At 46.0% G+C, this 20,392-nt stretch overlaps 1 protein-coding gene across 1 annotated transcript in view; it reads right to left on the bottom strand.

The window, feature by feature from the left end:
- The window catches only part of ITIH2 (inter-alpha-trypsin inhibitor heavy chain 2), a 36,928-nt gene that overhangs the window by 1,385 nt on the left and 15,151 nt on the right, over positions 1-20,392 (bottom strand). The window contains exons 10-20 of the mRNA XM_044226820.1: positions 18,096-18,264; positions 17,362-17,487; positions 15,461-15,642; positions 14,267-14,452; positions 13,748-13,887; positions 12,020-12,189; positions 9,318-9,455; positions 5,292-5,405; positions 4,506-4,704; positions 3,773-3,945; positions 2,473-2,584 (exon numbers count right to left, since the gene is read on the bottom strand). Coding sequence (XP_044082755.1) covers positions 2,473-2,584; positions 3,773-3,945; positions 4,506-4,704; positions 5,292-5,405; positions 9,318-9,455; positions 12,020-12,189; positions 13,748-13,887; positions 14,267-14,452; positions 15,461-15,642; positions 17,362-17,487; positions 18,096-18,264 — 1,709 coding nt within the window. The remainder of the gene's footprint in view (positions 1-2,472; positions 2,585-3,772; positions 3,946-4,505; positions 4,705-5,291; positions 5,406-9,317; positions 9,456-12,019; positions 12,190-13,747; positions 13,888-14,266; positions 14,453-15,460; positions 15,643-17,361; positions 17,488-18,095; positions 18,265-20,392) is intronic.

A 20,392-nucleotide genomic window follows, 5' to 3' on the forward strand; every position in this document is an offset into this window, starting at 1 on the left:
TTCGATATCAGCCACAGCAACTTCTTTCAAGATACGTCTCCAAAGGCAAAGGAAACAAAAGCGAAGATGAACTTTTGAGACTTCATCAAAATCAAAAGCTTCTGCACAGCCAAGGAAACAGTCAAGAAAACAAAGAGGCAACCCACGGAATGGGAGAAGATATTTGCAAATGACAGTACAGACAAAAGGTTGATATCCAGGATCTATAATGAACTCCTCAAACTCAACACACACAAAACAGACAATCATATCAAAAAATGGGCAGAAGATACGGACAGACACTTCTCCAATAAAGACATACAAATGGCTATCAGACACATGAAAAAATGTTCATTATCACTAACCATCAGGGAGATTCAAATTAAAACCACATTGAGATATCACCTTACACCAGTTAGAATGGGCAAAATTAGCAAGACAGGAAACAACATGTGTTGGAGAGGATGTGGAGAAAGGGGAACCCTCTTACACTGTTGGTGGGAATGCAAGTTGGTGCAGCATTTTTGGAGAACAGTGTGGAGATTCCTCAAGAAATTAAAAATAGAACTTCCCTATGACCCTGCCATTGCAATCCTGGGTATTTACCCGAAAGATACAGATATCGTGAAAAGAAGGGCCATCTGTACCCCAATGTTTATAGCAGCAATGGCCACGGTCGCCAAACTGTGGAAAGAACCAAGATGCCCTTCAATGGACGAATGGATAAGGAAGATGTGGTCCATATACACTATGGAGTATTATGCCTCTATCAGAAAGGACGAATACCCAACTTTTGTAGCAACATGGACGGGACTGGAAGAGATTATGCTGAGTGAAATAAGTCAAGCAGAGAGAGTCAATTATCATAGGGTTTCACTTATTTGTGGAGCATAACAAATAGCATGGAGGACATGGGGAGATGGAGAGGAGAAGGGAGTTGGGGGAAATTGGAAGGGGAGGTGAACCATGAGAGACTATGGACTCTGAAAAACAATCTGAGGGTTTTGAAGGGGCGGGGGGTGGGAGGTCAGGGTACCAGATGGTGGGTATTATAGAGGGCACGGATTGCATGGAGCACTGGGTGTGGTGCAAAAATAATGAATACTGTTATGCTGGAAATAAAAAATAAATTTAAAAAAAAGAGTGCTTGCAGTAGGTGAACTTGAGGCCCAACATTTACCTTTGTCATTAGAGGCTAGCAGATGTGCGTTCACCAACCTCAGATGACTTATCTTACTATGATTAACGGTGCTCACCATTCCTTTGTCAAACACGCTCACTGATACTCCGTGGCAACTCACTGGTCCCCAGTGAGCCCGAACCAGCTGAGTGGTGTACTCATGAAGAGCTCATCATTTTGTTTCATTTTAAGATTTTATTTATTTACTTAACAGAAAGAGGGAGAGGGAGAGAGCACAAGTAGGAGGAGTGTCAGACAGAGAGAGAGGGGGAGCCTGATGTGGGGCTGGATCCAGGACCCTGGGATCATGACCTGAGCCAAAGGCAGGCACTTAACCCACTGAGCCCCCCGGGTGCCCTCAGAGTTAATCGTTTTACTTCCCAAAGCCATGTGTGGAGGTACGTATTGCTTAATTATGGCTGCAATTTTATCGCTTACTTATGTGGAAACCAATGACATTGTGTGCAAAGAAGGTCATTCATTTTTTTTTTTTTGGAAAGTCATTCTTATAAAGCCAAGTTGATTGCTTTGTAGAAACTCTTAAAATGCAAACACAACAAAAAAAACCCAAAAATAATAATAAAAAAAAACACCTGGCCCAAAGCACCCCATCTGCTTTAAAATGCTGTCAGATACCACAGGGGAGACTGTAATCGAGGACGGGGAGAAACTGAAAAGATTGGTAAGAACGTTACACTCAATGCTTGGCGATACGGAATTCTCACTTCACAACGAGCCTATGGCTATGGTTGGCGTGAGGAAGGCTACACAAAAATACATTGGGTAGATTCGTGCTCAGGAAGAAGAGCCCAGTCTCACGAAGACACATCCATTCATTCTGTAGTGCTATGGTTCACAGGTTGGTTGGTTTGTTTTGAAGATGTATTTATTTTGTTTTGTTTTATTCTAGAGGGAGTGGGGAGGGAAGGGCAGAGGGAGAGGAAGAGAGAGAATCTCAAGCAGACTCCGTGCTGAGCGCAGAGCCGCATGTGGGGCTCGATCCCATGACCTGAGCTGGAACAAGAGTCAGGCGCTCAACGTGTCCCCAGGTCAGCCCCCAGGTGTCCTGGTTCACAGGAATTCTTACAATTTCCTCCTTTATCAGCTTTTTCAGTAACCGAGCTACCATACAAGGCCAAGGCTGTTACACCGTCAATCCACCTGACACAAACCTGGTGTGTGTGTCTGTTCCTAAGGAGCTGTTGGGTCTGACATCGGGAACACTTGCAAGAGCTTTTCTTGCTTGGATGTGACTGTGGGAGTGTAACCCCGAGAAACGCTGTCTGTTACTGTCGTGCGCCCCCAAGGCCTACCTGGTGACAGTCAACGTGTGTCCCTTCACTTCCATGCTTGCCTCTGGCTTCTCGGGGACCTTTCCCGGTCGTTCATCAAAGATACGGACTTTTGGCTCGTGCATGAACTGACCTAGTGAGACAAAATCTGGACGCTGATTTACATGGAACCCAAGGGCCAATTAAAAAAAGCAGGCTTGTGGTCATTTGACCCAAGCTGCATTTCAGTATGCACCTACCCCCCCCCCCAAATTTCTAAGGTAGAAAGACATATTGAGAGAAGGGCAGAGCGATGGGAGGGATGGGTCCTTCCCAGGAGCAAAGCTGGCTGGCTCATGCCATGTTCATCTCACAGACGAGGCCGACCTGCCGGATGAGCAGTGGACCGGAACGCCCGCCCTGATGACGGGCTGAGCACCTGCCACGTGGCTCAAATCTCAGGGACAAGGTTTGTGATGCCCCATGCTTCAACTGGAACCACTCCTTAAAAAGTTGTAGGGAAAGTGGACCTAGATGCCTGACTTCCCAAACCAGGTCACCTCCCCCAGTTAGAAAGAAAAAAAAAAACCCTCTGATGCAAAATTGAAAGTCTGTGTCACTCTAACTGTTTGCCCAGTTTGTGAGGATGAAATCCTGGCTCAGGGAGAACCTCATCTGCGGTAGCAAAGGTCTTGGCTAGAGCCTCACCGAGACCCCTGTGCTGCTCTGTGGGGCTGCGTGAATCATGTTTGCTATCTTTGTGCCTTAAGATCGGACATCAAAACCCCTGACGGCTGGGGAGAGACTGCCCCTCCCAGGGCCAGCAATTCTGAAAGACAGTGGAAGACTCAGGAGCGAGCCTGTGATCTGCACATGAACCATCCCAGGGCCAGACTGCCTCTCGCTGACCCGTGTGACCCGGAAGCTATCCCAGGGCCAGGGACCAGGTAAGTAGACTGCCCTAGAGCCCAAAGCCTGCCAAAATGCTTCAAGACGGCCAACCCAGAACTATACTGCTCTGCCTCGTCTTTCCACAGAAACCCAGGAGAGGCTCTGGCCTAAACCTGTTGCTTCGGGTCCCTGACTAAAGCCTGGCCTTCCTCTGTGGCCCTGCAGGGTGGGACATGGCTCTTTGTTTCAGGGGGAACTGAGTGACAGGAAACGTTTCTGTCAATGGCACTGACCCTTTGTGTGTCCTCAGTCCCCTGTATAAATCAAGATCCAGGCACAGAGTGTGGCCCCAAGCTGTCCTTTGAGTGCAGACCCATCACTGTGCAAGTTCTAACCTCCCCATTTGCTCGAGACCCAGACCCACTTGCCGGATGGTCGAGAGACACAGTACCTATCAGTCCATGCGCTTTAGGTGAAAACTTGTTTGTGGGGGGAATGTAGATCCCCAGAAAGTCTACATTCACCGGATGCTTCTTCCAAACGCGATGGAGTAAAACAGAGAAGGACATGTCTTTATCCACGGTGATGGTCACAGTTTGCTCTTTCTTCACAGAGACAAGCACCCTGGGGCAGAAAGCAAAATGGGGTCCACGTTTCTAGAACACACTGTTTATAGGAAGCCATGCCTCCCACCGTGAGCATGAGCTCGCCGTCCCGCCCTGGGCAATTCCACAAGTGTTCTAGGCCCTCCACAGCATTTTTTGGGGGGGTCACAGAATGTTATTTTCACTCCTGGATCTGGAACTCTGTCAGTTTCTATGTTTGTATAAAAACAATAAACGGGTGATCAAGGGGAACTATGACACAGTCCAGTGTTTTCCAGGCACACTCTGATACAGAACTGGCTGGGATGTTTGATGGATTCCTTCACTTATCCAGCGCGTATCTACCGAGCCCTCAATCCATGCCAGGCTGCGGGAAGGTCCCGAGACACACAGTGGCCACAAGACGTGGAGCCAGCTGCCAGGAACGGGGTGGGGTTAGGCACCAACAATCTTTCTGAACCTCTACTTCTTCACATTTAAAATGATAGCTAAGTTCTACGTTTCGGTCACGGATTTCCGGATTGATCTGTGTTGTCAGGTGTGGAGGACAGGACCGCGACCGGACACGGTAACACTCACCTCTGGTTAATGACGTGAGCGGTGTCAGACCAGGAAAGGACAGACACACGAGAGCGCCGGCTCAGGGTGATGGTCTTGGTGCTGATTTCTATTTTCACGTCTTCACTTTGGAAATAAAATCCCAGTGTTCCAAAATAGGTGCTGAGTTTTTCGTTCTTTGGTTTCTTGGCACCAATGAGCTGTCCATTGACCAAAATTCCTGGAGAAGAAAACATGCTTTTTTCTCTCTGTGCACCATCAAATCTATAAAACTTGACAATATGGGAAAAGTGTTATTTATTTTTTTTAAAGATTTTATTTATTCATTTGACAGAGAGAAATCACAAGTAGGCAGAGAGGCAGGCAAAGAGAGAGAGAGGAGGAAGCAGGCTCCCCGCTGAGCAGAGAGCCCGATGCAGGACTCGATCCCAGTACCCTGAGATCATGACCTGAGCCGAAGGCAGTGGCTTAACCTTAACACTGAGCCACCCAGGCACCCGGAAAAGTGTTATTTTTTGGCTTGATTTCTTACATAACTTTTTTTCCTGAACAACTTTCACTTTGTTACTATGTTTTATTATACTTTAAATGACTCACATCACAGTAAGATCTGCTAGTTCGCACTCAGTTCCTTAGCTACTCTAATTCCCATGGGAATAAATTTATAATTCTTTGCTCACCAATTATCAGAGTTGGAAAAGTACAGGGCTTCTATTAAGGTGGGAAAGAAAGAAATCCTAGGTAGTGACAGTGAAACATGGCAATGATCTAATTGCCTAGTTCAAATACAGCATCTTTTTATTTTACCTGATTCTGGATCAGAAACAAGGTTGAGAATCTTTCCAGGTTCTGAGTCAATATTGAAACAAATATTCTTTTCATTTTTTGGCAGGTAAATGATGAAGTGTGGGTCATTTTCAACTGGAAGATAGAGAAAAAGAAATCAAACAAAATCATAGAAAGGAGGGCGACACTGAACAGTACTTTATTCCTGAAACCTTTCACTTAATTAGAACAAATAGTTCCAGTGCTTGTACTAGATGCTAGCTTCTGTTCTAGGTGTTGGGGACCAGTGGTGTAGACAGACCCATTGTCCCTTCCCCATGGGACAATTCAGAGTTTTAAGTTATTTTACACCTATAACATATACTTCTTCTGTAGCTATCATGTATGATCTAGACTAAAGATAAAAAATGAATAAGAAAGACAAATAATAAGAAAAGCACACAAAACATCGGGTCTACATGTATACTACATATGCATACCTCCATCAGTGAGTGTTGTATAAATAGATAAAATGATGTGTGTGTTTTTAAGCAGCTATACACGATACATAAAAATACAGGAAACATAATGTTATTTGTTGGCATACCGATGGATATTAATCAATTCTGAGAACAGTGAAGCATCGAGTGACTCTCAAAAAAGGATTCCTTTGCTGCTGGACAACCTTATTCTGATTGATCTTTCTTGTTTGTTTGTCTAATCATTCAACAAATAAGTGGTGAGAAAAAAAAAAAACCGGGTCTATCCAAAGCACTGAATTAGGCAACGTTTGGTGTAGCTATAAATAAGACATGGTCTTATTTATAAGACCTTCAAGAAAGTCAGAATTTAATGGAGTGACCAAGATTCTAAACTTGACTAAACTCCACTTAGGCTCCTCCGACCTTTTCAACGAGGCCTCAACTTTTGGACTCACACGTTAGCCTCTGCGCTTCCCAATTTTAGCAAGAATCCTAGTAGGTTGGGTTAGGTAGAATCCCCACCCTCCCCATTGCGCACCCTTGGTATCTAACTGGGTTCCTCATTCCCCGCCACCCTCCAGGGGACGTCGGATCTCCTGGCTGCCTTCAGCAGGAAGCCTGTTCCATTGGTTTGACCAGAATCCCCCTCACTCCTGACGTTTCCTCCACGTGATTTCGCATCTACTTCCCCATGCTGTATTTGGAGCTGAGTCCAATCTCCTCCACCCAACTGCAAGACCCCATTGCGGGGGTCCCCATACCCATCGCAACAGCCCCCTCTTGAGTCAAGGTCTTCCAGACCATGTGTGCTCTAATGAATATCATGAATAATTTTTTTTCTTCACAGTGTTTCTTTCATAGAGACAGACACAACCACTGAGGGAAGAGAGAGTAAAATAAATGACACAAAAATGGCACAAGCCAGTCGCTCTGAGGGTAAAGATGAAGGGTGACCAGCCCTGCCTGGCCGGTTGAGGAAGGCCTGGTAAAGGAGTTTGCACAAAGCCTTGAAGTTAGGAGACGCAAAAGACACAGGAGAAACGGAGATTTTATTCTGAGTGCACAGTGCGGAGGTATGAAAGTTGGCGATTTGTTTGCAAAGCACCTCGATGTAACTAGGGGATGGGTTCTTGAAGAACGTAGAAAAAGACCAAAAATGGGCGTCATGGAGAGGGGCAGAGCACCACAGCAAAGACTGGAGCTTTAAGTTGGGAGCTCTTTGAAGTTTCTGAGAAAAAAATGCGACATGATTTGATTTTGGGGAAATTACTCGTCACAGTATAAACTAAGTATTGGGACACAGACGTGGGAAGATCAGTTAGCAGCTAACGCAGCAATAACGCAGGCAAGAGACGTCACACTGAACGGGAAACGGGACGGACGAGGGAAGGAAGATTCCAGAGACCCGTGGCAGAATCCACGGTGTCAGGCAACTGAGCGCCGAGGAACAGTTCAGACCAGCCAGGCTTCCAGCCCGAGTCACTGAAGGGCCCGGGGAGGAGACGGTCGGAGCCGTAAGAATCGCAGTGGTCGCCTTTCCCAGATTAAAACCGAAAGAGCAAGCTTCCGTTCCCCGAGAGGCTGCTGTTTTCTAGATGATACCGCAAAGTCCCATGCAAACATTAACTCAATTAATTCTCCTCGCGTCCTCGCACAGGATGGGTCGCCTGCCTGAGGTCCCATTATGGGGTCGGACTGTGGCAGATCCAGGACCACAGCCACGCTGCCCCACGACAAGCCCCTTCTAACACCCACTCCGACACGCTCGCTCATGTTCAAGTGTGTGTTTCAGAGCATGAAATGGAAGATAGAGGAATCCACAACAGAAGTGCAATCTGGTACTTCTCTGCACCCCTCACACTACAAAACTCTCGCCACCAGGTCAAAAAATACTTGGTGAATCGATTTTGTGTTGCGCTGGGCACTCGAGGGCATCCTTAAAACGCAGAACAAAGGTTCTCGCATCTCTTTTTCAATTAAAAAAAAATCATTTTGGTATCATTTTTTTAACATCTATCAAATATGGTGTTTTGAAATATTTTTGGAAGGACTTGGCTTTTTATTAGAGATCGTGATTGATTCTGCCATTTTAATGAACCCAAATCCCATTACTCACACCTGCTGGTGGGTAACCACGGATCGGGACTGCCCTACCGAACTGACACCACTCCAGACAGCAGAAGTGAGACATTATACTTAGGTTAGCGTCTGTAGCCTTACATTTAGATCAGGTTGAAGGCGGATGGAGGGCCGCCAGGACTAACTTCACAGATTCCTGAGGACCTGGGCTTTATGAGCTCCCCGGGGAACCAGGAACTGCTGTTATAGCCACCCCGCAACTTAACACCACCCCCGTTTTACAGGTGGGCCCTCTGAGACCTAGAGAGGGTCCATGGTGTGGCCCACTGCCACGGGGGCAGAGTCTGACCCTGGAACTGTCCAGCTCTCCAGACCTTGTCCCCTTAACTGCATTGCACAGCAGACTATGTAAACTCAGAGGGAACACCGCATTCTTACTGGAAAGAACTCGAAAACAGAGTTAGCTTTTTCACTACGTATTTCTACAGAAGCTTCTTTCTGGAAAGTCACAGAGGAAGGGGCGCCCGCCCCATGCTTGCCCTTGTCTCTTGCTCTGAGAGCCGCTCAGGGCAGTGAGGATGGCAATTTCGTCAGCACTGTAACCCGACACAGGGATGCCCTCCCCTCACCGGCCGTGTCTGTAGCCGTAATCTCGGTGGGGGAAAGGTGGCAAATACCAGATTAGGAAGGGGAGAGAGACAACACATTAAAGTGATTAAGTGATTAAACCACATTAAAGTGATTTTGCTTGCAAAACGAATCGCGTCTAATCTTCAGTAATTATTTTTATCTATCGGCTATCATGTGCTTGCCCCTGAGAAGGTTTCACGAGGTCAACAACCTCACTGCCTGAGTGTAATTACGCCTGTTTTCAACATGCAGGAACATGAAATAACTCACTTAAATTCACATACAATCAGTTCACATACAGTCAGTTCACATGCAATCTCCGAAGAGAATGTTCCTTGCATTGATACCCTGTGGAGCCCCCTGGCCTGAGAAGAGCGTCTCGTCCACTCCCGAGGGTTCAGCTCACCCAGCTGGAGATGGAGTGCTCTGGACTGGACTGGACTGGACCCCCGAGCTTCATAGATTGGAACCCTAACCACCAGCACACGATGTTTGGAGGAGGGGCCCCCATCAAGGGATTGGCGCCCTGCTGAGAAGGGACACGGGGAAGCTTAGCCTTCCTCTCTGCAGGGCACACACAGAGAGGTCATGTGAACACACAAGAAGATGCCGGCTGTGTACAAGCCGTCCCCAGCTGGCACCTTGATCTTGGACTTCCCTGCCTCTAGACCTGTCATTTAGACCAGCAAGGCTGGGGTATCTGGTTATGGCGGCCCAAGCTGATTAATACACAGAGTCATCTGCTGTTAAGGGAGGTCAACGATACCTACAGCAGCCAACTTGTTTACCAGGACTTTTTTTAACATCTATCAACACTGCACACGATTGTGACCCGACTGGGGGCCGGGACGTGAGAGCCGCGGTGAAGGCCTCTTACCTCTCATCACATGTGGGGGAGGAGTTGCCTCGAGAACCTGAGCTCCCAGCACGGGCATCGGGATCATCGGTGTCGGGGAAGGGTTGACCCAAGATGGGACTGAACTCGGACCAACTTTGCTGCCGTAGTACAGGGCACCTGTGTAGAAAAACCTGTGGCCATTAGTGTCCCAGCTTACTTTTCCATGGAGATTTCTTACAAGGTCAAGAATCTATGTTAAGCGGACCCTGGAGATTCTCAGCTAAGGTTTTCTCCCAGTAATTTTATCCCAGAACTTTCTCTCTTCTAGCTCCTCCTGTCTTTACACTGTGTGGACCTGCTGGAGGGATCTCTGCAGAGTCTGGAACCTGGGCTGTGGGATCTGCCCCACGGAGGTGGGAGAAGGGCCTCACGTCTTCATCCTAAGCCGGGGAGATGATGTCTAGGCCAGCCCCTGGAGAAGACCCAGATTACGGTCAGCCCCTGCCTGGATCCGTTCCTACTTCCTAACCAAACAACAATCTAAACAATTCAGCTCCTCAACCAACTAGTTTCCCCTATTGGTTACAACAAGCTCATTTTGCTTTCTGACACACAGGCAGTCTTCCTGTCTTGGAGAAAACAAGTGACAGTTCACCCTGGCATCTTATCTAGCTGATAATAACCACTTACCAATGCCAGTTTATCTAGAAGAGAATTCTCCCCAGATAAATTGGCTGTGGTGCCCCAGGCTTTTATAACTGGGATGCCAGAAGTACGAGCTCCTTGACCCCTGGACTACTGTGGCAAATATGGCGCCTCACTCGGACAAAATTAAAAATGGAAAGTGGTCCTTCGGGTACGCAGGCAACTCTTCAGACTGTGTTTCAGCAGGACTAGGTCCTGAGAAATGGAGGGCAGGGAGAAGGTGATAAGCCAGCATCTTCTATACTTGGCTCATGTGTCCCTGAGCACATCCTAGGACCTTCCACAGGACTCAGGAATCAAGGGTGGCTTTTGTAGCAATTTCAAGTTCTCCGCTTCCACATATACCTCTCCCAAGAAAACCTCTTTCTCTTGGTTGAGAAGCAGAAGGCATGCTCTCTCACCAAAAACCTTCTGGGAAAATTGGTGTAGCACCAGAAATTGGAAAGACTCCAGACCATTGCAAGGGACACAAATCCTTTTGCAAGTCAGATGGTTTCCAATTCTTTGCTTTAAACCAAGTTGAAGGGCGCCTGGATGGTTCAGTGGGTTAAAGCCTCAATCCCAGGGTCCTGGGATTGAGCCCCGTATCGGGATCTCTGCTCAGCGGGGAGCCTTCTTCCTCCTCTCTTTCCCTGCCTGCCTCTCTGCCTACTTGTGATCTCTGTCTGTCAAATAAATAAATAAAATCTTTTAAAAAAAACAAACCAAGTTGAAGTAGGACCCAAGGTATCACGTGTTAAATCATTAAAAATAATTTTTGCATCCTAGCTCCTATGTGAGTTCGGCAGATAAGTCTGAAGAAGCTGTAAATGAGTGATAGTTGCTGTGACCAAACTCATTCCATTCCTATCTACTCACCTGTGTCAACAAGATTTATCAGGACCTAGCCTATAAAAAAAAATTTTAAAGATTTATTTTTAACTAATCTGTACACCCAACCTGGGACTCAAACTCCCAACCCCAAGATCAAGAGTCACACACTCCACCGACTGAGGCAGACAGGCACCCCTACAATTTTTTTTTAGTAGAAATGACACTGAATCCATCGATAAATAACATTTACACATACAGTCACATTTTTTCATTTTTAAGACATGATTTTCAATCAAATTTTACTTAGGGATATCATATTTATAATCCATGTATATTATTTTGATCAATTGTCTACTTGTCGTCGGTCTTAATAAAACTCCATCTAGAAAAAAATTTTGAATACTCAGATTCTAAGGGTCCCAACGCATTGAAAAAAATTCGAATTTGCAAACATTTTTCTTGCAGAGGAACAGGATGATCAAGAAAAGACCTTCCGGCGTCGCAGTTTACTACACTGAGCCGTGCTTCTGCCGGGAATGGAAATACCAGTTCAAGTAGAAAAAAGCACAATATAAAATTTCTGATAATTAAAATAGAGTTTGCTCGTGTATTTTTTTGATGGATGATGGAGAGTACCAACTTCGGTATTCCGTGCCACAGGATACACTGACAACAGTGAAGCAACAGGTTTATTTTAAAAGTTCAATGTTGGGACGCCTGTGTGGCTCAATTGGTGGAGCGTCTGCCTTCGGCTCAGGTCACAATCCCAGGATCCTGGGATGGAGTCCTGCATTGGGCTCCCTGCTCAGCAGGGAACCTGTTTCTCTCTCTGCCTGCTGCTTCCTAAGCCTGTGCACGCTCTCTCTCGCTCTCTGACAAATAAGTAAATAAAAAATCTTTAAAAAACAAGTTGAATGTTTACAATATGCCCCAAATTAAATTCGCTACAACTATTTAAGCATGGCGAAAATGGCTAAACTCTGATTTAAACAATGCACACGGGGGTACCCAGGTCTTCAACATTCCTTTGGGAGTTAAGGGAGTCAAAGTTCCAAGACCACAGCAACGAACTACCCCAAAGCAAAATGACAAGAACAGCTCAGACACATGGGGGTCCCAGGGCTGGGAGCAGGAGGCAGGGGAGGGAAGCAGAGGCTGGAGGCCCCCGGTGCAGGCTAAGGAAGCTGTCCCGTCCTGTTACTCCACGAGACAGAAGCACAGACCTGAGCAGCAGGAATGGTCTTGGGGGGGCGAGTCTGCCAGCATGCGCTCGTCCCCGGCCTCGTTCTCGATCACCATCGCGGTAAGCGGGGTCACGATGTGATGTTCCAGAGACATCTGCAGGATTGTTTTTGTAATTTTCCTTTTGGCAGCTGCTGTAGGAGCCAGGCTTCTGCATTTGGGAAACAGAGGCATTCAAGAACATCACTGCACTTAGTCCCACACCCCACACCCGCTCTGGGCTCAGCCGGGACCCTGGGGACCACAGATAAAAGAGGGCTAACTGGCTCCAAGAACCCAGGATTTTACTTAGCCATGCAGTCCAGAGGATTTTTTTTTAATAGACTTTCTTTTTCAGACCAGTTTTAGGCTCACAGTACAACGGAGGAGAAAGGACAGCGATTTCCCAGACCCTCCCTGCCCACACCCCACAGCCTCCCCCATTATCAACCACACACACACCCCCGAACCAGAGTGGTGCATGTGTTACAATCCATGAACTTAGGCTGACATTTCATCATCACCCAAGTCCGTGGTTTACGTTACGGTTCGTTCTTGGTGGTGCATGTCCTATACAGGCTTCGACAAACATGTGATGACATGTATTCACGATGGTACCATCGTACAGGACACTTTCACTGCCCTAAAAAAATCCCCTGGGCTCTGCCTGGTTGTCCTGCCCCCACCCCAGTCCCCAACAACCACTGATCTGTTCTCCGGGGACTGTTCTGAAAAATCAGTATTTAACTTCAGCAACACGCTGCGTATCTGCAATTTTGCTGTGAATGCACCTAGGATGCTTCAGTAAAGAGGGGCAGGGATAGTTCTTGTTCAACGGAAAGCCCCAGCTACAGCCCCATGTCTGTTTTATAACCTTACTGACATCACAGATTTTCTCTGTGAGTTCGGTCATCCAACCGCACTTCGTGTCTTCCTGACCTAGCTCTGAAGACTGTTCCACCTCCCTGGGAACCTGATGTCAAAGGTGGGAGGGGGCTCGGGTGATTTTCTTCTTTAGCACCTGCTGTGTTTCTCTGTTGCACGTGGTCCAAGAGCTGTGCATTGCTTGGGAGCATAGTTTTTATACTGCACAGGTTAAGTGCGGGTCGGCTGAGAAGCCAGAGATGAGAGAGCCGCTGGCTATTATGGAACCCGTCCTTAGGCGATATTAGAATTGTAAATTTCCCTCTGGACAATAAGCTTTTCAAAAGTATATGCAAGTGAACCACTGATACTCCCGCAACCCGGATCAGTCTTACAGACATCATGCTGAAGGAAAGAAGCCAAAAACGGATAAATACAGGTTGGATCACTACAAGAAGTTCAGTCACAGAAAACTCATTGATGGTGACAGTGATTTCTACAGCAGTGGGCGTGGGCATTCTGAGGGAAGGAGAACAAGGGACCCTTCAAAGAGGACAGAAGTGTCCTATAACGATCTGGACAGTGATTATTACATGGGTGACACATCTAAGAATTCATCATCAAACTGTACATTTAAAATTCATCAGCTTCACCCACTTTGTGTACGTCGACCTCAATAAAAAAGAAAAAAGAGTGAATTCAGCTGTACTTAAAGTGCTTGGAACCAGTGGAAATTGACAATCCAAATCCCAAATTAATTTGCTGCCTTTCTTGGTTCCAAATCCCTTTTGTGTATTACCGCAAAATGTTCAAGGCAAACCTCTTACTTTCGCAAATCCCTGTTATGTACCGTCTTCTCTTCTTACCGCTCAGCTAGAAGTTGGTTGATTGTCAGATAGGCCCACAATTTCCTGGTGAAATCAGGATCTGCATGCTTGTCTTTTGAGAGAAAATCCTCCAAGTCGTCCATTTGGGCCAGAGTTTCCAAGACTAACTCCGTGTTGGCCTGGATGATGGAAGATTCAGTTGAAAGACATTGGGAGAGCAGAACTAGGGTTAATCAACCCACACTGTTCATATCTACTGTGAGCGAATCAGGATGTTATTTAAATTCAAGAGAAGTCCAAAATAATTCATAAGAATGCAAAAGAGGAAGTGCCTACATCCAAGGTTTGGGATTGGCTTTGGGATGAGAAGGGATGGATTTGCAGAATGGTTTGGGGATCACGGCATAGATATTCTCATGCCTTCCCTTTTCACTCTACTGCTTTTATTCTGCCTGCAAGATTCTTGGGATGCAAGATATTACCCTGGTAATATACAAGATGGACTGTATCAAGGGGACCCGTTAGTATTTTTAGAACTAAGGAGATAAGCAGAAGTACCGAGGTGGCCGTGATGATGCTCTGTAATTGTTCCAATTTATCAGGGTTGTATTTTCCTGCCACCACGATCTCAGAGCCTCCAAAATAGTTGTGGAAACTGTTCTGAGTGACATCCGAGACTGACAAGTGGGGATAGTTGAACTGAACATTCCGGAGCAATGGAGTAGAGACCTGGTTGTAGAATTTCTACAATTCATAAAAAACAGAGAAATCATTATTGTCCTACTACTTCTTCGGTCTGAAGCACTTTTTTTTTTTTTTTTAAGACGGGGGAGGGGCGTGTGAGCAGAAGGAGAGAGAGAGAGAGTGACTATGTTAAGCAGGCCCCATGCCCAGCTCGGAACCTGACACGGGGCTCAATCTCATGACCCTGAGATCATGACCCAAGTTGGACGCTCAACCGACTGAGCCCCCCTGGCCCCCCTGAGGCACTTTATGTTGAGATTCCTCATACGGTTAGCTGGCATTTCTTAATTTATTTTCACAGGATCTCTGTGGAAAGCTGTGGGACAAGGAAAACTCTCACAATTATCAGATGAACTGAGACAGGGAGAAACTAAAAATTTGTTAAGAATTTTATCCTGGACTTGAGAGCCCAGCATATTTTTTTTTCTTTTATGACCAGATAAATACTCATAAGAAGAAAAGTCAGCTGGGTTGATATTCCCAAATTATCTCCTACCCCTTTCCTGTTCCCAACGTTAAATATAGTGCCTGACACTGACCCATGGCACTTGGAGTTGACAGAGGGTGGGGTAAAGCCTGTTCTTCTTCTATGTCTTTTTCCTATCCGTGGAGTCCAACTAAACAAGTAATTTCTCTCCTTTACCTTCAAGGACACTTACAGGCTATCGTTTGATCTTTGTTGCATTATAAAAAGTGGATACCGAGATACCAATGCACCTTAACAGGGGAAACAATGACCATGATGGCAAGGAGGACTGGAGAGCCCAGAAGTTTCGGCGGGGCCGGGGAGGACTTGCTCAGGGAGTAGGGAAGTGCATCCCCCTCTGGCTTCCCTTCTCACCGCCAGTGCAGAGCAAATACACATGCAAGATGGGGTGGGAAGGGAATCGAGCACTTTCTCATCATCCTGGCCGAACGCAGCTGAAATGATGACAACTGAGACTCAAATTTGGCGAGCTGAATGACTTTGAGTGAAGGAGGAAGACAGAACAGAAAAAAAGGTGTTACTTTGAGTTGGGAGGATGTGTCCTGATTTCCATAAATCCTCTGAGCCATGCCACGGTTTTCATTGGATAGTCTCTTCAAAAAATCGTAATCAACGTCAAATCCTATCCCCAAGCTGAACAGGGAGATGTTGTCTCGCATGTTCTGCTTCACGTTTTTTTGAATTTTTGACAATTTTAGTTCACCTGAAGTGGATGACAACAGAGACGAAGAGAATGAGGGACAATGTTACAATGTTTTTTGAAAATCCACGGAGGGCGGTTTAGCAGAATTTGTCCCACTGACCCTTTGACCCAGAGACTCAAGTCTATGGGTTTCTCTTACAGCCGCACTCACACAAATGGGAATGACACATGTGCAATCATACACAGCCACACTATTGGGCATAGCAATAGATTGAAAACAAGTGCGCAGTAGTAAGGGGAGGTTGGGTAAATGAAGCTATTAACCAGAGCAAGATAACTCTATGTATTTATACTGAATGATCTCACAGATCTATTTTCAAGGGGGGAGAACAATGTAAAAATTGGTATATGTAGGATTTATTTGCATATAGGCATGCATATATGTGTGTGTATGTGTGGATATATATTCACACATAAATGTGTGTATATGTGTATGGAGTATACACGTAGGCACGGAATATCTCTGGAAAGTTACACAACAAATTGCTAACCAAAGACTGCCTCCAGAGACAGGAACTGGAGGGTCAAGGGACAGAAATAAGAAGTAGACTTCGTTTTTTGCTATGTTTCCTTTTCTTCTTTATGACTCTATTCGCAAACTGAATTCTTTTATTTTTTTCAAGATTTTACTGTATTTTTTTAAAGTAATCTCTGCAACCAAGTGGGGGGCTCGAACTCCTAACCCCGAGATCAAGAGTCACATGTTCCATCCAGTGAGCCGGCTAGGTGCCCCTCAAATTGAATTTTACAAGTAACCTGATCTGAGGTTCAGAAACTCTGAATCTACCACAAATACTACATAAAGTCTCCCATTCTGGTCTCACTATTAACAGAACGGGTGCCTTTTGTCTAAAAGTCTAATGGCCGCGGTCCTGACTGAAGCACTTGTCTTCCTTCCACTGAGCAGCGTCGGGCACCGTCCTTGTCCACGTGACGGACTACAACACAATCCAGCACACACTCTTGTATTTGTCAGTAGAAAGACACAAATGAAGCAGATAAAGTAACAACATGTGACAGAAGCCAGGGGGTGTGGGGCCATTTTGTGGGGAAAAAGGCGTAATGTAGAGGATATATCAGAAAGAAGTCATTTTTCCCATTGCCTTGAGGGACTGGGGGAATGTGGAGAAGGATGGAATAAGTTCCTGCAGACTCCAGACATGTCCCGGGGACTGGGGACTGGCACACTCATCTCACGCTCCCGTACGTCACCTCACATACCCTACGCTGAGAGAAAATGCAATCGCGAGCTATCATAGTTCATACTCCAGTTTCGAAACAAGTGCTTTCAAGAGCATCACCAAAAGTGCCTGGGACTGTAGAGAGGAGTAGGGAATTTGGGTAAATGGGAAGGGGAGGTGAACCATGAGAGACTATGGACTCTGAAAAACAGTCTGAGGGGTTTGAAGTGGCGGGGGGGTGGGAGGTTGGGCTACCAGGTAGTGGGTATTATAGAGGGCACGGCTTGCATGGAGCACTGGGTGTGGTGAAAAAATAATGAATACTGTTTTTCTGAAAATAAATAAATTGGGGGGAAAAAAAGTGCCTGGGACTGGGTTTCGGGGTGGGGGGAGGTGGTGACAGTTCCAGGGCCCAGAGAGGCCTCCTTTTAGGAAACATGGGGCTACCATGGTTTAGAAACTCGGACAACTGCCAGCAGATTTCCCATTTGAAGCGAGAGTGAAATATTTGTTACTGGAAGATTGAAAAGCTACTTGCCTACTGTGGGGTCACCGTCAGAAACCAAAATGATGAGAGAGACTGACTCGGGATCCAGCATTCCCAAATTATTGGCTTCATTCAAAATAAAGATGGCGCGCAGGAGGGCTTCGTTGATATTGGTGCCTGTTAAGGTAAGAGTATGTGCTGCTCCGTTACGTACTCTTCTCTTTGCACAAAAACTGTCACACCCTGGGTTCCGATTCATTTGTCTGGTGATCATGCACGTGTCATTTTACTCAGTCCCCAAATCCTTCGATAGTTTTCCAACTGACACAAGTTTCCTCCAGGCTGGGCAAGATTCCCCAGCAGAGTAAAATTATTGACTTTATAGTAAACTACTCCCTTAAGGAAGAATGCGTCCTTTCAAAGCACTGGTCTGTCGTTTTGTTAAAGACCAAACTGAAGGTCCCTCAATCAGCCTTGCTGATGTGCTGGGACACTGGTCTGGGGACATTTTGTGCCACGAGAGTAGTAAGAATTCTGGTGTCCCTTGTTGACACCCTTTTCTGAGAAAGATTGGGATGGTTGCAAACTTGTGTGGGATGGGTTATGCCTTGTCCTTTCACAAGAAATTAACACTCATCATGGAATAATAATACACACATTATTTAAGGCAGGCCATTGCCGGCCGGGCAAAGACCACCATGGTAGGGAGTGATTCTTCCTACGTGAATGAAGATTTGAACCCTGTGAACGTTTCTCACTGGGCTCTGGGATATAAAGTCATTCACCTCCAGTGGGCTGGATTTTCTCAATGTACTTCTTGGCATCTTCAATCTGTGTTTTAGTAGCTGAGACTAAATCATTTCTCCAGGTCCGAACATTGTGGTTGAAGTCGACCACAGAGAACTGGTCTTCAGCTCTTAGGTCATCCAATATGGTCTTCATTGCTTCCACTGTCTGTTTCAAAGAAGGATGAAGAAGGGTCTCATTACTTAAGCTCTCAATCCACGAAGAAAGGAGGAAGACCAACCACTCCTCCTGTCATCTTGCAAGTACCAACTCAAGCTGTCCTTCTCCCAGAAAACCTCTTGAAACCACCTCAGTCAACACTGACCTATCTCTCACTTATCCTAAACATGTGTTGTCTGCATTTTGATACTGAAACTTTCACTGTTTTTTTTGTTATGCCCAGTAATTTTGACTGGTCTCACGTTTCGTTAAGAATCGTGGGTATTATAGAGGGCACGGATTGCATGGAGCACTGGCTGTGGTGCAAAAATAATGAATACTGTTATGCTGAAAATAAAAAATAATTAAAAAAAGAAAAGAATCGCAAACTTCAGGTGCCCCTTTAGTGGTGTCTGGAAATTAAATATAATTCTCAAGTCCAGCATCTCACCTTCTCTAAAATTACTGTTTCTCATCTCCTGTCTTTTCAAACTACCAACACCTCCCACTTCCTGTCTCAGCTCACAACCTGGATTCCAACTGCACTGAGACATTAAAGCAATCAGAAGAAAACATCCACAGTCTCCCAGCTTCCTGTCTGGTAGCCTAGGAGAACTAGCAGTATTTCTATCCGAGTCACATCCGTCCACTGATGAGCTAGCTTTTTCTTTCTCATCTCCTCGAGGACATGGCTCTAGCGGCTGGCCCCTGCATCTCCTATGTTCAAAACTTCCCTCTTCTATTGGTGCATTTCTATAAATATAAAAACATGCTGTTATTTCTCACCCCTTTAAAAATCTCACTCGTGCAGTGCCTGGGTGCCTCAGTCCATTAAGAGTCTGCCTTCAGCTTAGGACATGATCCCAGGGTCTGGGAACTGAGTCCCAAGTCAGGCTTTCTGCTCAGCAGAGAGCCTGCTTCTCCCCCTCCCTCTGTCTGCCACTTCCCCTGCTGGTGCTCTCTCTCTCTCTGACAAATAAATAAAAAGAAAAAATTTTTAAAAATAAATAAATGAATAAATAAGAAATAAAAACCTCATTTTTACTCACATCCATCTCTCAGTCTTCCTCTGAAATAGAATTCATTGAAGGATTGGCCCAAACATACTATCTGCAAATCTCTTCCTATTCTCTTTCACATCTGTTCTGTTCAAGTTTTCACCATCCATCAGGACTTCTTAAAATTGCTCTTGTTGAGGTCACAGTGCCTTTAATGTTGTCAAATCCAATGGACTATTCTCTCTTCTTATCAGACTCATTCTGTGAACAGTATCTGAACCAACAGGTCACACCTCCCCCTTAAAAAATCTTCCTCAGTATCTTCCAGAATCTCAGACTCTCTTGGGTTTTCTCTCCCTCTCAACTAGTTACCTTTTCTCACTCTTCTTTCTTTGCTGGTTCCTCCTCTCCTCCCTGGATTCTCACTCAATATCCTAGGGTTCAGTCATGGTCTTCTTCTCTGACTACACTTGCTCCTTGGTGTTCTTAGTAGTCTCATCGCTGTAAATACCTTCCACAAACTGGTGGGTCCTAATCGTACATCTCGATATCTCACTTTGGAATACCAGACTTGCATAGTCAATGGCCTCACTGACCTCGGTGAGATAGGCATCTCAAACTTCACATGTCTAAGACCGAGTCCCCGATATCCCCCATGAAGTCTCATTCTGCCCATCTTTTCCAACTCATTGATGGCAACCTTCACCCCTCCTTCCGACTGCTCAGGCTGAGAGCTCGGAGCATACTGGGGTCTTATTTTCTTCTCCCATCTCACAGCTTTAGGAAATGCTGTTTATTTGATCTTCCAGTTAGAGTCCAGAATCCTGTCACTTCTTGCTACACCCACTACTGCCCCTCTGGTCCATGCCGCCATTGTCCCCTGCCTGGAGTACTGCAAGAGCTGCTTTCCTGACCTCCCTGTTTCCACCCTCACCTGCATGCCAGGCTCTTCTCAACACAGCGGCCGGAGATGGGATTTGTAGACTGTCAGATCATGTCATTCCTTCCCCCAAACCACCCAGCAGCTCTCCATTTCTCTCCAAGTTAGAGCCAAGGTTCTCATAGTGCCCCAAGAGGCTTCACGTTATCCATCTGGTCCCTTCCTTTTCCCTCCCTGCTGGGCTGCTCTCTGCTCCTGG

Source organism: Neovison vison, chromosome 12 (assembly GCF_020171115.1).
Source record: "Neovison vison isolate M4711 chromosome 12, ASM_NN_V1, whole genome shotgun sequence".
Lineage (NCBI taxonomy): Eukaryota > Metazoa > Chordata > Mammalia > Carnivora > Mustelidae > Neogale > Neogale vison.